Raw genomic sequence first — 17,031 nt, 5'->3', positions numbered from 1 at the left:
GGAAACGATGTCTCATTTCAAAAGACTGAGACGAATATCATCTTTTTACTCTGACAATTAATCAGAATTGAAATCAATTAACGCGTGTCTTTCTCTCTCTCGTTGTAAGTTAGTTGAAGTTAGGAAGCTCGGAGGCAGTGGCAACGACATTGTCATCTTCGTTCTCGTCAGCCGTTGTAGTCGTTGAAAATGATTGCAGCATAGAGAGCGGAGGGACGAAAGGAAGAAGCGCGCCGAGGTTCTGAGTCAGCTCGTTAAAGAGGACTGTACAGGAGGATCAGAAGTTAAGGCGTGTAAAATAGCAGAAAGAGAGAGGGAGAAAGAGAGAGAGAGAGAGAGAGAGAGAGAGAGAGAGAGAGAGTCTTTGCGGGAGTCTAAGCTCCCGCATTTGTAGACATCGCCCATCGAATTTCAACGATATATGTATATGTTAGTTGTACGTAAATGCAAGCCGAAAGGAGACACGCAAAGTGAGTTTCTTTCCATTCGAAGTGAGAGGTAGTAACGATTGGAAATGAGTATTCGTGACAAGTATCAAGATTAGTTGTGTTTGAAAACGTATCAAACGTCCACAAGTGATATCAAATAAATTCAATTTATCCATCATCGAGAATGACGTTCATTGTGACGAGTTTAATAAAAATAATATTCTCTTATGAGATTATGATAATAATATGAAATATTAACTATTGTATTGATCACTGAATGCACAGTGACTTCGAAAGAATTATGACAAAGTTAATTAACTATCGTGCAAAGTGAAAAACTTAGTAAGAGAAATATGCAAATTATTATTATTATATCATTGCATAGTGAATAATCCTTGACCGGTAAAATACACACGTTTAAGTTTTAAGCAAGTCATCGAATTGTTACATGAAAATGTTTCATTGTCGTTCGTTAGATATCGTGTTTTCGTTGAAGCAATAAAAAAAGGATGCGCTCTTTCTCTTCCTCTCTGTGATCTTAATACATACGAATCGAAATTGAAAATTTTATTTAAATTTGTCCTTTTCTATCATGAATTTTTTATTCGAATTTTTACACCTAGAAATTAATTAAAATAAACAAAAAGATATAAAAGAAAGATAAGAAACGATGAGGAATATTTTCTTATCATAGTATATCATATATACATGGATAGAAACGATGGACAAAAATTTATCTTATTTTATCATCGGTCTTATTTTATTAAATTTTCCATAAAAGGGAATTCAGTGAACAAAAAAAAAAAGATATAAAAACTTATTAAAAAGAATATTTCTTTTGCATGGTTAGTACATCATGATAAGTCTTATCCGGAGACCTCTTCGTACTTCCTGTCAAGAATCAAGTGTAATAGAGACGATAGAAATATATATCCCTTTATTCGATGATTATTTTTTTTTTCTTTCATGATAAATCAATTTGCGCTTCGTTACTTTCTATTTTTTTTTTTTTTAAGTATTACAAACGATAAACTACACTATATTAGTGCACTCGATTGTTTGATCCAAGACGATGCTTATAGACGTAATGATCATATTCATCGAATAGAATTTCGATGTGTAATCGTTGGGACAGAAATCAACGTCGGTAGAAAGTGGAAACAATAATAATACTTTACGTTCCACGAGGAGACAACGTGTAAAAGAAGAATGGGCCTTGACGCAGAACTCACTGTCATACTTCATGGTACGTGTTAATTAAACCAAAAGAATTTTCTTTCTTTTGTCTAATTTCTTCAGTTAATTAAAAGAATTTTACATTTATCCTCATCTTTTTAATTTCGTTAGTTGATTAAAAAATTTCATATTTTTTTTCTTTTCTTCAATTTCCTTAATTGACTAAAAGAACTACTTATGTATTTTGTTAGTCTTGTTAATTGATTAAAATTATTTTTTTTTTTTTTTAATTCGTCAATTCTTATTATCAATTCGCAGAGATCGTACAATTTCTCGAATTTCTTCGAGAAGCAAATTTATCGGGTACAATGGAAACCATACGAGAAAATTTATTGTTACGTTCAAAAAACGCCTTGAGTGTTTTGATGGGAACCGAAGGTACAACATCGTCGACCGAGCTCTATCTCCGTATGAACGCTAGCTCGAAGGGTTTATTACCATTGAATATTGGAGAAACGAATGTATCCGACATGCAAGAGTACGTCGGTGCGGAGGAGACGATATCTCAGACTCAAAAACGTCCTACCTCTCAAATTCATCCTGATTATTATGAAACATTCCGATCGATGGCCGAGGATGATAAAAAGAAAGAACTTGAAGAATCTCAAGAGAACGCGCTCGTTAATATTTATTCCAGTTTATCTGGCGCACAGGCAAAAAGCAAATCTTTAAAATGTGGACCATTACTTCGCAAGGAAGGCAAAAAATTATTTGTTTTTGAACAATATCGAATTAATTGGGTCGGCAAGTATATATATATACAAATATATGTATATCTACAAATATAAATAATTGTATACTCTCTTTCTGCGTTTAGCCATATTTAAATGAAATTCTTGACGTGTTCTCTCTCAGCATTGGTAGGAAGTCATTTGTTGATCTACGGAAACGAACGAGATAATAAGCCTTACAGTGTTCAAGGGATTCGCGGTTATTCTGGTCGACCAGCGCCTAATATTGTCCCACGTGATCAAAGAAGAAGCGAGGCAGCATTTGAAATTTTCAAACCTGGTAATAAAACATTACAAGTAAGAGAGATTGAATTATCTTTGTTTCTTTTTGTTTTTTCCTGCTTCTTCTTTGATTTATCTGAGATATATCGTTATTAACAGTTTATTGCAAGAACGCCAAAAGATATGGAACAATGGGTTGCCAAGGTTTGTCAAGTTGGTTTTAACGAGATCAATCTTGATCTTGGACTTAATCCGAAAGAAGACGTATCTTTGGTATCTTCCTCTGGAATAGTTGGAGAAACGGAAGAGATTATTACAAAAGATCGTCTCGTAGATTCGACGAAATTACAAACGACCTTCTTAAACGTTAACGAGAACAAGACCATTGAACCTGATCATGAAAGCAAAGTTCAAACGAGTGAGAATACGAGTCCTCCTCCGTTACCAGCTCGTATACCACGAAGACTTCCATCGTTACCCTCGAGTGATATAATCTCCTCGTATGAAATGATGGACGACGAAGAAGATGATATTTATCACAAAATAGAAGATCTCGAAGGTGGTACGTTTTATCAAAATTTCATATCAAAGAATCAAAAGGAGGTGACAGTCGTTGAAAAATCGAAGAAAGTCACCACTGCTTACGACGACGTCCAAGCGATTCTAGAAAAAAATCGTAAACATATGAAATCTAAAACGAAAGAGGAAAATGTATGTAATACGAAGGAAAACGAAATGATACGTTTCGATGAAACTTACGACGATATAAGCAGCTCTTCTGTTACAAAAGAGAAAAAGAATTGTGAATCTCTTCAAGAAGAAGTCATCGACGTTAATGAATCACAATCATCAACAGCAACGACTTTGGTATCCTACGACGATGTTGAGGTATAATTTGAATTTGAAATTCATTCGATATATTCTTATAAAATTTTTAATATATTTTTGATGTTTTCTTGTTCTCTACTATATAGACTCTGGTAAATGCGGCATCGCTTGGTAATAAAGCGAAGGATAAGAACGAAGAAGTACAAAAGAAAACACCGAATAAAAAATCGTTTTTGGATAGAATGAGAAATAAGAAAGAATCGCCACAAAAAAAAGAGAAGATAATAGCCGCTCAACAAGAAACGTTGACGCCGCCTCCGCAAATTATTCAGAAAAAGGAAATGACTACGTACGACGATGTGTCTGATTTGATTATCAAAGAAACGTCCACGTCCAATGAAACGCCCGAATATACTTGTCCGCCAGCACCGAGACCTGTATATGTTAAGCCACCAACAGTTATCTTGCCTGTTGAGGAAGAATTTTATGACGATGTTAACGGATGTCATGAGAAGAAAAATGTAAGTATATGACAAAAAAATGATCTCGTATATATTAAAAATTATGTATCCGTTCCAACAGCAACAAATGCAATCTAATGTTCAAAAGATTGAGAAAAGGATATCGGATGATTGTGAACATTATAAATCACCGAGAAACGATACGCCGCAACAAGTTGGACCATCTCAAACGGAAGAACAGATTTATGACGACGTAGCTATTTTAGCAAATTTCACGGCACGTCAGAAAGAAATATCAGAGGAGAACAAGGATCAAGATCTTTCGAGAGCATCTTTTAGTCCAGATAAAAGATCATGGAATAGATTTGTAACTAGCAGAAAGCATAGATCATCAAGCGATTCTATTGGTTCTGTAACAAATAAGAGAGTATCCAACGAGATTACGGATCTTGATTGTTATGAAGAGCAACAAAATTTTTCTCGAATGAATACGTTTCAGAAATTAATTAATAAAATGGAAAATTCACTTGGTAAAGTGTCTCCAAGGGCAGTACCAACGACATCCATGAACAAAACTTATGGGTTAAATACATCCTCCTGAGATGTAAATGATTGGAACAGATTGTAATATGTTGATAGTATATACGAAATTTTATTTTTTCCTCTGTTCGTACATCTCTAAAAAATAATCCATATATACCATGTAGATATTATATTATAATAGTAAAAATACCTACGATTTGATATAATATGAAAAGAGAAATTACAATAACACCGAATGTGCATTATTTTATAAAAATAAATCATACAATAGTTAAAAAGTAATATATCAAAAGTGTAATGTGCCACTCTACAATAAGTGGTGAATCATGAGCTAAAATAAATTTAAGAAAAAGACATTTTATAACAAAATACATCCTGTCTGAGATGTACCTGATGTCATGCACAGATTAATGATATTACAAACAAAGGCTACAATATATATTGTCATAGATAATATTAGATAATATTTGTTAAATTGTAACCATTGTAAATATCATTTATAGTCTTGCAAGCATGATTCATCCATTTCATTAAAATCTGGCTTTTATTTTGTAATAATTCTGTGCCATACCTTTGATAAGTTTTCAGAAATATACCTGTGTGCTTTTCTATGTAATCCATAATTGTATATGATAGTTCTTTGTTATATATAGGAAGGATTATTATCAAAGAACCAAAGGTAATGCCAAATATGACTGTCCATAGGGATAGTGAAGTAAGTATTCTACATAATGCTAAATATAAATGATAAAACATTAAAGTGAGTACATGAATGTGATTAAAATAATATATTAATGTAAATTATTCTAGAATATTGGAAATACTTGCCAGCAGAAATGCAATTCTTTTTATTCTGCTTATTAAATGTTTCTTTTGAACTATCCATCTTATCTATATTTTCAGATACTTTACATTCCACTTCTGATTTGTTCTTATTCAAATTCTTTTCAACTTCTTTGTCAATGTGTTTCTTCTTTTTTTTCTTTTTTGATTCTTTTTTTATCGTATCATTATCATTATTTTTATTAGCAAGTACTGACATCTCTATAAGACAACAAAGTAATGAAATAATAACATTAAAAAATACCTGTTTTTTGGTAATTTATAAAATATTAAGAAAAAAAACTTACTATTAGACATAGCATTAAGTCTACGTAATTTTTCCTCTTCTACAGAACATTTGACATTATTTAAGTATTCCACAACGTTACGAGCACAATTTTTACACTCTTCTGCATTATTACATGGGCCAGCAATGCTTGCAACAGAAGGAGTTAATGGATTTTCTTTTAGATCCAGCCATCTTAGGTTCTTCAATTCACTGAGACTCAAAGGTAAACGGCTTATCTGTGCAAGTGATTTATAATAACGTAATTATTTTTTATTTATATATGTAAAAGAAATTTTACAATACCTGATTAGCATACAGATCTAAATATCTTAATTGCGTCATTTCGCCAAAATTTTCAGGAATTTCTGTTAACATATTTTTACTTAAATCTAACTTCAATATTTGTTTAAGTATGACAAAATTATTCTAAAAAAAAAAAAAGAAAATGTTATTAAGGTTATAATCAATTTATATTATAGAAATTCTTAATGCAAGACTTACAGGTAATGTAACTAAGAAATTATTAGACAAGTCCAAATATGTCAGTTTTCTAATAGTTGCCTACAACATACATTGAACAATGACATTCTTAATTAATTATATTATATACTGTTATATATGATAAATCAAATACTAAATGTGGTAATAACAAAAAGAAATATTAATTCTTTATAAAAATTACTTGGAATATTTCACTTACAATTTCTTCCACAGGTACTTCTTCCAGATCACATAAACTAAGATCTAAATTATCATCCTTTATTCTATTTCCTATATTTTTTAGCTTCATCATGAAAATATGTATATTTAATTGCTATTTAGTGCTATGAATTCGATGATACTTTTTTTTTAATTCGTTCACTTTTACTTTAAGATGTCCCGTATCTAAAAAAACTAAAATTATAATCCATTTCTTTAAATATCTTCAATTTATCTTCTACATTTTCGATATCTACTATACTTTCATACATATATTAAAATTACCGGCTAGTTATAATTATTCACTTCATTTTTAAACCATCTGTGTCCAGCCGGAACATCAACGTGTCAAGAAAATATCAGGCATACCAACGTTGTCTATCATAAAACGTAATATTATAAAACGTAATCGAATGTTTTTATTTGATCAATATAATTTCCATATTTTATTCGCATGTAATTTATTTTAAATCGATTAATTCAAACGCGAAAGTAAGTTTTATTTATAAAATAACAATAAACTTAAAAAATTAGTCAATATTCAATTGTAATTACAAATATTAATATATTCAAAAGTATTTTTCAAATGAATTTTATAAAATGAATTTTTCAAAGGAATTGTATGAAATATTTAGTATATCATGATTTATGATTTATCATAATAAATCGTAATAACAATCTTAAATTAATCAATTGAATGTATCGTGAAGCATAGTTCTCATGTAACGCAAGAATATCGGCCGAATGAACGATGCATAAGATGGCGATGCGACTGTCAGAAATCTGAATAAGCGCATGCCTGTGCAAGTCCGTGCTTTTATCGTGAGTCGTGAGATCGAGAGCGAGGTGTGGTTTTTGCGGTTACATTTGTAGCCCACTGTCGAGGAGTACTTCGTCAGTGCGAGCCGTTTAAAATACGAAATCAAGATGATCGGACGTCTTCCTGCGTGTGTTATCGACGTGGGTACAGGGTAAGTATATCTATATTTCAAAAAAAATTATGCAGCTTCGTTAACTACGATAACAGAATAGTACTTAGAATATGAAAAGGGAAATAATTTTAAAATAATTTTTCTTTTCGTTTTAAATTTACTATTAAATATATACTTTAATTTTTTTCACGATAAGACATTCTCTTTTTGTTATCTTTCTTCTCTTTTTTTCATAAGAAATCGTTCAAAAAATTTAAGTTACTTTATCATTATTCACTATTTTATAGATTAGGATTAAATGAAAAACTGTCATCGGATATATTCTTATAGATACACGAAACTAGGCTTCGCAGGAAATAAAGAACCTCAACTTACGATACCGTCTGCAATAGCCATTAAAGAAACAGCCAAAGTTGGCGATAATAATGCTAGAAGAATTACCAAAGGAGTAGAAGATTTAGATACCTACATTGGAGATGAAGCATTTGAAGCAACTGGTTATTCTATTAAGGTTTGTATGCAACGATAGATAGGAAATAAAGATTATTATTTACTATGAATAGTTTTTTTTTTCGTCTTTTTTTCTACATATCTAGTATCCAGTGAGACATGGATTGGTCGAAGATTGGGATTTAATGGAAAAATTTCTTCAGCAATGCATATTTAAATATCTGAGGGCAGAACCTGAAGATCATTATTTCTTGCTCACTGAACCACCTCTTAATACACCAGAAAATAGAGAATATACAGCAGAAATTATGTTTGAATCTTTTAATGTACCAGGATTATATATTGCTGTGCAAGCAGTATTAGCTTTAGCAGCTTCTTGGACATCTAAAAATGTTGAAGATAGAACATTGACAGGTGTTGTTGTTGACAGTGGAGACGGAGTTACACATGTGATACCAGTGGTAAGTATATTCCTATCTGAATAATTTAAGAAATTTATTTTTTATATAAAATAATATATATATATATATTTATATAGTAAATATAATATATTATTTCTTTAGGCAGAAGGCTTTGTTATAGGTAGTTGTATAAAGCATATACCTATTGCTGGTCGTGATATAACATATTTTATACAAAGTCTTTTACGAGAACGTGAAATTGGAATACCTCCTGAACAATCATTAGAAACAGCTAAAGCTATAAAAGAAAAATATTGTTATATTTGTCCTGATATTTCTAAAGAATTTGCAAAATACGATAGTGATCCTACTAAAATAAAGAAGTATGAAGGTATTAATAGTATCACGAAACAGTCCTTCATTGTAGATGTTGGGTACGAAAGATTTTTAGGACCAGAAATATTTTTTCATCCCGAGGTATAAAGCATAAAAAAATTGTTTAAATATGAGACTACAAAATTTTGTCACCTCTTAATTATATAATAATTTTTAGTTTTCCAATCCTGATTTCACAACTCCACTTAGTGAAATAGTTGATGATGTCATACAAAACTGTCCAATAGATGTCAGAAGACCACTATATAGTAACATTGTTTTATCAGGAGGTTCTACAATGTTTAAAGATTTTGGAAGAAGATTGCAACGTGACATTAAAAGAATTGTTGATGCTCGTTTGAAACTCAGTGAAACATTAAGTGGTAGCCATATCACGGTAAGTCTTTTGAAAAAAAAAATTATGATTTTTTTAATATATATATATATGTGTGTATAAAATTTTTTTCAGCCAAAACCTATAGATGTGCATGTAATATCACATCATAAACAACGTTGTGCAGTATGGTACGGAGGTGCACTCTTAGCTAGTGATCCAGAATTTTATACAGTATGTCATACCAAAAAAGATTACCAGGAAAATGGACCTGGAATTTGTCGTTATAATCCAGTATTCCATAGTATGGTATAAAATAAGGAGTTCATGAAATTAGGTCTTGTGGAACAATGATGAACATCAATTGTCATATTTAAATTTGACAATATTATTCGAACCATCTATTCCTTTTCTGTTCCCACTATCTGCCTTCAAAGTTTTCAATTGAAGAAAAGAAGTGGGTTTTTAAATGGTGCAATTAATAACTAAAAATGCCTAGTGCATTTAGGGAACGCACATAAATGCATACATCCTCGTGCCGATTGAGCACATTAAGATAAGCAAACAAAATCTGCATTTAATAAAATTCTAGGAAATGATTAAATTTATAATACGACTAGAAATTAACAATAAGATTATATTACTGAACAATTGTATACATCTGTAAATAAGTGCGTTGGAAAATAATAATTTTTTTCTAATGAACACAGGCGTTTGGGTAAATTAGAAATTTTGTTTAACAGAATGATATCCTCTATTACATGTTTATATTACATAACCTATTTATCATTTCGGTAAATTTACAATACATTTGATACCTCTTATATTCATTCCATTATGCAGAATTTTTCCAAAACGATATATTGCAAATAAAAATTTGCAAGTATATAGATGAATATAGATAGATTCGACTCGAATTCTACGTGTGATAGAGTATGGATTCTTAAAGAGTAAATAAACGATGTGAAAGAGTTGGGAAAGAGACCTACTTTCTACAACATTCAATCGCAATCGTTGGCGTTGAACCGGGCAAAATTTATATCAACCGCACACTGTTATATCTTACGACGATCTTACGACGGCTGTTACCAATAGATGTAACAACCAATGAGTTAAATACTATAATATCTAAATAAAATTATTTAGTTATGCTTCATGATTTGTTCAAATTTCATTGTGATTTATCAATTTATCAATTGACTGTAAAATAAATGTTCAATACTTTTGCAGTTGATAACTAAATATTCCAAATATTGTAATCTTAAAAGAGGTATTTTTTTACAACTGCATGACAAATTATAATAACAAGAGTAATGCAAACTCGCCGATATGTATTTATATAAACACCTTGAGCTACCTTACGCTCGATCGTCATTTTGATCGCTGTAAACATTTATAGATATTGTATTAGTAATTACATTATCACTGTTTCTTGTTGTAATTTTAGTAATATAAAATGTTGATAAATTGTTGACTTACAACAAATTGAATCCACGAGCAGCAAGATCTTCTGCAACATCTGCAACTTCTGCAATAGCTGCATCTACATCCCCAAATAGTGAAGAAAAGAAAAGGGAAAAAAGATTCCAATTACTTAAATTTCCTCTTTGACCTGTAGTAGGTCGTCCATAAGTATCTACACTGTTAGCAGGTGGTAGTGGATCGTGTAATAACACTGGTGCTGCCTCTTGAATCTTAGATACGTATATATATAAAAAAAAAAAATGTTTACAGTATTTGATAAAACATTTTTTCTTATCATTCTTTATTATTTCATAATGAAAAAATATACCTCTTGAATGTTGACTGTGATCTCTTTTATATCTGCAAGTATGATGTGTCTTAGAATATTTGTTGGCAAATTTCCCTTATATCGCTCGCCACGCTTCATCTCACAATATTTAACGTAACTATCTTGAGAATCAATGCGATCAAGTACTAAATGTGTACATTTTTCCAACCATGGCAAAACGTCCGCTTCTTTCCATAAATGAAAACTACGTACTATGTATAAATTTTGTAATTTCTCTAAGGCTAGAGAAGTCGTTGTTTTAGCTTTGTTATTGAAAAAATTATGGGCAGTCACCTGGAATATTCATATTTTTAATTATCTCGTTTCTTATACAGATATCTTCTTATTTACCTTTGAGTCAGTTTGTACACTACATTTTTCTAGCAAGGGCATAAGAACCCCTGGAAACATTATGAGAGCATTTTGTAATAATTCATCTGCAGTGTCATGATTGCCTAAATAAAAATGTGAAAGAGCCAAACTATAAGCTATATTTGGAAGTTGAGTTAAATTCCTTGCGCTATCCCAAAGATTGCAGAAATCCACAAACCATTCGTACTCTCTGGCTCTTAATGCATAAAAGTCAATAAATAGAACAGCTGCTAATGGATCTTGTTGAGGATCAAGTGCTAGCAATAATTTACAAAATTCTAGACTTGTTCTGAAATTATAAAATATCTATTACATTCTTTGTATTTAATATCATTTATGTGTTTATGTAAAAATCCATTTTGTAAACCTGTAACAAGCACGTCCACCAACAAAGATAAGATGTTTAAATAATGTTATAAACAATGCACGATTTAACTGTTTCCTATAATCCAATCTGCAACGTGCTGTTGTCATATTAAACAATGGATGAAATGCACACTCTAAACAATACAATGCTCTTTCTGTAAATTCTACAGCCATTGGTAAATCTTCGCTAAGCTTACACAATTCTGCTAATTGCAGTAATGTATCCACGTGATAAGAATGAGTATTTATTATGCTCTAAAATGATTAGGTATAAAATATAACACACATGCTACAAATTTATTATCTTTTAATAACTTACTATAAGACTTTCAGGATTAGAACTTTCAACAGCTTCTAAGAATTTAGACTGTATCTGTCTATATGAAGAATCATGTTCATAAACAAAATATTGAACATTTTCAACATATTTCATTGTAGAATCCAAAGACATTGATAATCCAGATTTTCCAATAGGTGGCCAATTCTCTTTTGGGGATACCAACCAAGTCTTTTTTAAATGACCTGTACGTCCTCTATTCCTTCGTTTGCTAATATATTTTATTAATATAATTTATCAAATATAATAATATATATATAATTTTATTTATTTGTAAAAATACCTTTGTTCTGCTTGTATAGTTTTACTTCCAAAAATTCTTTTAAGTTCATTATATGGATTTAAATGCTTATGTTGAACAGTCAGAATACTTTCTTTAGATTTTCCTACAATCCATTGTGGCTTCTCAGAATTCTGTTTGCTAGAACCTGGTAATGGCTCTCCAAGTAGTTCGTTTACTTCTCTCACTGTTCTTTCAATTTCATCTATTTCTTCTTCATCTTCTGGTTTACGTATTTGTGTTTTGCCGATATCTGGTTTCCTACGCTTCTTCTTTTTTTTTTTACCTTTAACGATATCTGAATTTGTCTCATTGTATATTTCATCCACAATTTCACTTTCGCTTGATGAATTATCATTTAACTATAAGAATAATATTCTATAAATTTAAATATGCCTATACATTTGGAATAGCACTAAACATATAAGAATAAAAACTTATCAAAGTAATAAAATTCAATATACCACATCAAACACATTAAATGACTTTGATTTGAAGTTGTCATTTACTGAATTTTCCACATCGCTAACGTTTTCTTTGTCTCCATCAATGATTACATCTCCACCAAAAACTTTTTTCATATAACGTGTAGACATATTGGATAAAATCAAAACGTCGATGAATGTACTTGCTATCTACATATATATATATAGTTTAATATATATCATATCATCGATGCATAGTTTATTTAAAGGTCCTGCAAATGTATTATCATTCAAATTTTTATTAATATCTAAATTAATTCTTTCTAAATTATCAATAATAAACACTTATCACTTAAGGTGAACAAATAATTTCAATAACCTGTTAAAAAAATTTTGTAAATATAAACAATATAAATTAATTGTAAAAAATTTGTTTAAATAGAAGCTGATTAAATTACAGATTAAAGAATTTCTTAATATTCCATACGTTCTATGCAATGAAACGTCGTAGAATTACCATGCACGTATATATCAATTTACCAACTGTATATAACAAATAACCAACCTTTATTGCTTTCTTAAAATCCTATACACTAGAATTTTTTTGTTGCGTTAAGAAATGTTTTTTGTATAATTGTTTATACGTCGATCTAAAAATTTAACGAATCATTAAACAAGACATACACGTAAAAAATACATCGTAAAATAGGATGACCAATAGTAAAGCAACAATCAAAAAAATAATTTTATTAACAATTTTTTATAATAATATCTATTTTTTTATTTACAATTTTTTAGATTTCTAGTAAAATGAGAATAACAATCGGGAAAACTAGAAATATTTAGAATTTTTATAACTCTGTAGTAGTTGGTCAATGATCAATGCAGTAGTTAACTTTACGGTATTTTTAGATGTAAAGTTGGTATTTCCGATTTTGATGAATAATGTCATGATCATTTTATATATATTGTTCCACATTAAGGTTATAAACAGTTTGATAAAAACAATCTAGTAAAAAATTAAATTAAATTTTTAATTATATTAATATTGTGGTATAATAGATATTCTTGTGACATAATAGAAAATTTTTTATAATTAAAAAATATGATCAATAATTTACAACCAGAATTTTCATTCTGTTCCTGGTATAAGCAATTTATAAAATGTTCTTTAGTAGCTACTATTATACAAATTCCTGATGAAATTTTGAAATACTTGGAGTATGATATGTTTTTATTACCTTTGGAAGCTATAAAACATAACTCATCTGATAATGAATGGAATGATTCTTTGCAAAATGATGAGGTATTTTATATTTTCTATTATTGGATTATATTTGTAAGTATAATAAATATTATTTATATGGTTATCTTTAGGACTCCGAGTATCAGCCATCATTTCCAGAATTTAGCAAAAGCATACAAGATGTAATTGACGAATATGGATCGATATTTGTTAAAAGTAACTGGAGCTCACCTTCTGTAAGGAGAATATCATATTATTAGATCTTGTTATTTTCACTGTCATATTGCTTTTTAATATATATAAAATTTTCTTAAGGATGCAACATGGGTAGCACCAACAAAGAGTCTACAGTGTAAAACTTTGGAAGAAGTATATTTACTGTTAAAGAGTTCGGATAGAATAGCAAATGATTTAAGCGTTCTTAAACGTTGGTCCGATAAAGAAAATTATCCTAGGCCATGCTTGGTACTGAAACAGTGGCGAGATATAAATCCTTGTGCAGAGTACAGATGTTTTGTTATAGATGATGAGCTTGTTGGTAAATATTATTGTTTAATATTATTAACTTTTTTTTTGGCACTTTTTTAATATATAACTAATTGTAATACTTACAGGAATTAGCCAGAGAGATATGTCACAATATTATACCTATAACGAGTTAGAAAAGTACAATATAAAAGCTGATATCGAAAAGTTATTCACAGAACACATTAAAGGAAATTTTTCATTGACTAATTGTGAGTTAATCCGCATAATTTTGTTTTTTTTTTTTTTTTAGCATGCACAAATGTACATGTAATTTACAATTATTTCGATTTTATATATAATGCATTTCTTTGTAAATAATTTTCAATAAAATTATTTACAGATTCATTTGACGTTATACGCAATGAAGATAAGAATATAAAAATAGTAGATTTTGGCCCAGTGAACGAATCTACTACAAAAGGAACTCTTTTTACTTACGAAGAATTACAAAATCATATTAATGATGCACCTGAATTTAGATTCATTGCTCAAGATATTGGCATTCAACCAACACAAACGAGACATTTCTGCGTTCCGCAAGAAATTAATGAATATTTCCAAACATTTAACGGAAGTTTAACGAGTGCTATTCAAAAGGTAAATAACATCTGTATAGTTCTACAATTAAAGATATAATTATCAATAACATATATTTATATCATTTGAGACTTGTGTGTCTCTTGTTTGAGTGAACATAATTTTCATTTCTGTTCTTTCTCTCTTTTTCTTTTTTTTTTACAGGAAATAGAAAAACAAAATCAGGAGCAAGATAAAGTGATCGACGGAGATGAAAATACTTAATGTATATACAATTGCACTAAAATAAGTTCTAAATCTTGTATATAAAACACAATGTTTTTGTATTATTCATAACTTAATGATCGTTCAGTTATCGAAATTCATTAAAGAAGTTGTTTTTCTTTTGTATGACAAATTTTTATAAATAACAATCGATAGTTCAAGATCCAAATGATAGTTTTCGTTCTTAAGGATAATAACACGTGTAGTACTATATTTACTAGATTTTTTAGATAATCACTGCTTTTTTCGATAGAATTTTGGTCGAACGTACAAACTTAACTGTTGGTATATCCTTGGTTTATAAAAACAATTCGTAAATTTGTATATGTACGTGGGAAACGATCACGAACATACAAATGAACACACACGGAAAATGATGTTTTTTAAATACAGAACTTCCATTTTTATTCTGTCAGACCCTCTTCTATCATTACATTACATAAAACGATTAAACGCTATCCTATCGCTTGAAAGAATTATCATAATATTGCAATATTTTTCGAGCCATCGGCTTTACCGAGCGACGTCCCTTATATAGAAAATATGTCTTGTTTATGTACAATATGCAACCCTTTAGACTCAAGTTTGAAAACAGATCCTCGATATATGTACCGCCGGACAAGTCTTCATTATTCACGTTGTACAGTCACATCCATGGAGTGTGTTTCAACATTCTCTCTTCTCTACTCTTTGAAGGATAAATTAAGAAAATCAATAAATGGATACTCTCTTTCGAGAAATCACTATTTCGAAATGGACCATCATCGGATATATATATATAGTTTCAGACGCGTATACGATTAATAATACTCTATATGTGTGTGTGCCGAAGTTGTGATCAAGTTTTCAAATCATTCTCTCTATATTATCATTATTTTAAATGGCTTCTCTTTTTAATAAAACGGATATCATAGAAGCTGCAATTTGTGCAATATCATCTCATTATTTATCTCCGTATTTTCTCAATCGGGTATATATTTACATATGAACATATGAATCTATTCATTACGCACATGTCTATATGAAAATACGTACATCGATTACGTACATCTATCACGAATAAACGTGGGGTAGGTAGGTAGCCTGTTACACCCATTTTTTTCCCTTGCAAATATGTCGTTTCATAATTGTACACTGCTTTAAAACGTGTCATTTTGTGGTCTAATTGGAATATCTATATATATATATATATATGTCTATATATGTATATATAGATAATTACAAATATACGTATACATACATATATATGTACATATATATGTACATATAATATAATATACTATACTATAATATAATATAATATAATATAATATAATATAATATAATATAATATAATATAATATAATATAATAATAATAATAATAATAATAATAATAATAATAATAATAATAATAATAATAATAATAATGACGCGCGTACCTATAACAAAAAATGTTCCCTTAACACCCGTGTTTTCACAGTATTCACTTAATTAAAAGTATGCATACGCGGGGTTACTTTTTCCTCTATTTTATTATATGCTTCGGACATGACTGTACCATATGGTCTTTTTTGTTATTATTTTTCTTCTTTTTTATTTATTTATTTAATGATTTTTTTCCATTTTATTTTTAGCGCTTTTATCGCAATTGTTTTCCTTCTCGCCGGCACATGTACCTTTTCAATAAATTCGCATCTCTACTAATAATTTATTTACTTTTAACAGATTTGTGCTAAACGACAATACGTAGCTTAATAAATGTACGTTGTTTTTTGCAGTGCATGGCCGTTTTTGGGTTACTGCGATTCCCTCCTTTATTTATTTTCTCTTTTTTCTTTTCGTTCGTTCGTTTGTTTGTTTTTTTTCTTATTCGTTTATACATCCTCGTAATTTATCCATCGTCATTTTTTCTTTCTTTTTCGTTTTTTTTCAAATTCTTCACGCTACACACCACCCACCATATCGCCCGTTTGTTTATTCGGTAATAAAGTGACGTACAACGATCCAAATACTGTTAGGGTGTTTGTGAGTGACAAAACAGTAGTCTCTTAACAAATATACGTTACAAAAACTCTTAAGTGTTATCGCTTAACGGCCTCTGTGTAAAGCGGTTCATATTTATTTTATTTTACTTTATTTTTTTGTTTAATTAT

The 17,031-nt window shown here is 29.7% G+C and overlaps 5 protein-coding genes across 10 annotated transcripts; 3 read left to right on the top strand and 2 right to left on the bottom strand.

Moving 5' to 3' along the window:
• Nucleotides 1–10: 10 nt before the first annotated feature.
• Nucleotides 11–4,567, top strand: LOC122632414. 5 transcript variants are annotated; one of them, XM_043819159.1, is made up of 7 exons: nucleotides 11–770; nucleotides 1,537–1,674; nucleotides 1,923–2,408; nucleotides 2,520–2,692; nucleotides 2,777–3,505; nucleotides 3,592–3,966; nucleotides 4,028–4,567. In XM_043819159.1, exons 2-7 carry the CDS (start codon nucleotides 1,638–1,640, stop codon nucleotides 4,505–4,507), a joined length of 2,280 nt encoding a protein of 759 aa, XP_043675094.1. In that variant the 5' UTR covers nucleotides 11–770; nucleotides 1,537–1,637; the 3' UTR covers nucleotides 4,508–4,567. The 5 variants fall into 5 exon arrangements, with proteins under 5 accessions (XP_043675094.1, XP_043675093.1, XP_043675092.1 ...); XM_043819158.1 differs by having other exon boundaries at nucleotides 1,511–1,674; XM_043819157.1 differs by having other exon boundaries at nucleotides 1,498–1,674.
• LOC122632416 (leucine-rich repeat-containing protein 59) lies at nucleotides 4,535–6,622 on the bottom strand. Of its 2 annotated transcripts, none has more exons than XM_043819162.1 (7): nucleotides 6,545–6,622; nucleotides 6,261–6,445; nucleotides 6,062–6,121; nucleotides 5,864–5,986; nucleotides 5,580–5,796; nucleotides 5,278–5,493; nucleotides 4,535–5,183 (listed from the first exon to the last, which is right to left on the bottom strand). In XM_043819162.1, the coding sequence occupies exons 2-7, from the start codon at nucleotides 6,351–6,353 to the stop codon at nucleotides 4,906–4,908; spliced, it is 987 nt and encodes a 328-aa protein (XP_043675097.1). In that variant the 5' UTR covers nucleotides 6,354–6,445; nucleotides 6,545–6,622; the 3' UTR covers nucleotides 4,535–4,905. The 2 variants fall into 2 exon arrangements, with proteins under 2 accessions (XP_043675097.1, XP_043675095.1); XM_043819160.1 differs by having other exon boundaries at nucleotides 6,530–6,548.
• Nucleotides 6,623–7,024: 402 nt separating this feature from the next.
• On the top strand, nucleotides 7,025–10,134 carry LOC122632305 (actin-related protein 3). The gene is made up of 6 exons (XM_043818963.1): nucleotides 7,025–7,230; nucleotides 7,522–7,702; nucleotides 7,788–8,102; nucleotides 8,205–8,519; nucleotides 8,596–8,814; nucleotides 8,887–10,134. Exons 1-6 carry the CDS (start codon nucleotides 7,187–7,189, stop codon nucleotides 9,064–9,066), a joined length of 1,254 nt encoding a protein of 417 aa, XP_043674898.1. The 5' UTR covers nucleotides 7,025–7,186; the 3' UTR covers nucleotides 9,067–10,134.
• On the bottom strand, nucleotides 9,375–12,860 carry LOC122632304 (transcription factor 25). Its single transcript, XM_043818962.1, has 9 exons — nucleotides 12,703–12,860; nucleotides 12,363–12,595; nucleotides 11,902–12,260; nucleotides 11,601–11,829; nucleotides 11,283–11,536; nucleotides 10,895–11,204; nucleotides 10,544–10,837; nucleotides 10,231–10,445; nucleotides 9,375–10,134 (listed from the first exon to the last, which is right to left on the bottom strand). Exons 2-9 carry the CDS (start codon nucleotides 12,492–12,494, stop codon nucleotides 10,110–10,112), a joined length of 1,818 nt encoding a protein of 605 aa, XP_043674897.1. The 5' UTR covers nucleotides 12,495–12,595; nucleotides 12,703–12,860; the 3' UTR covers nucleotides 9,375–10,109.
• A 447-nt stretch (nucleotides 12,861–13,307) lies between these two features.
• Nucleotides 13,308–15,024, top strand: LOC122632659 (cell division cycle protein 123 homolog). The gene is made up of 6 exons (XM_043819748.1): nucleotides 13,308–13,629; nucleotides 13,701–13,805; nucleotides 13,885–14,107; nucleotides 14,184–14,306; nucleotides 14,438–14,694; nucleotides 14,839–15,024. The coding sequence occupies exons 1-6, from the start codon at nucleotides 13,429–13,431 to the stop codon at nucleotides 14,896–14,898; spliced, it is 969 nt and encodes a 322-aa protein (XP_043675683.1). The 5' UTR covers nucleotides 13,308–13,428; the 3' UTR covers nucleotides 14,899–15,024.
• Nucleotides 15,025–17,031: the final 2,007 nt, after the last annotated feature.

Source organism: Vespula pensylvanica, chromosome 10, assembly GCF_014466175.1.
Source record: "Vespula pensylvanica isolate Volc-1 chromosome 10, ASM1446617v1, whole genome shotgun sequence".
Classification (NCBI taxonomy): Eukaryota; Metazoa; Arthropoda; class Insecta; order Hymenoptera; family Vespidae; genus Vespula; species Vespula pensylvanica.
The sequence above is the reverse complement of the archived record's forward strand: the minus strand, read 5'-3'. Positions and strand labels throughout refer to the sequence as shown.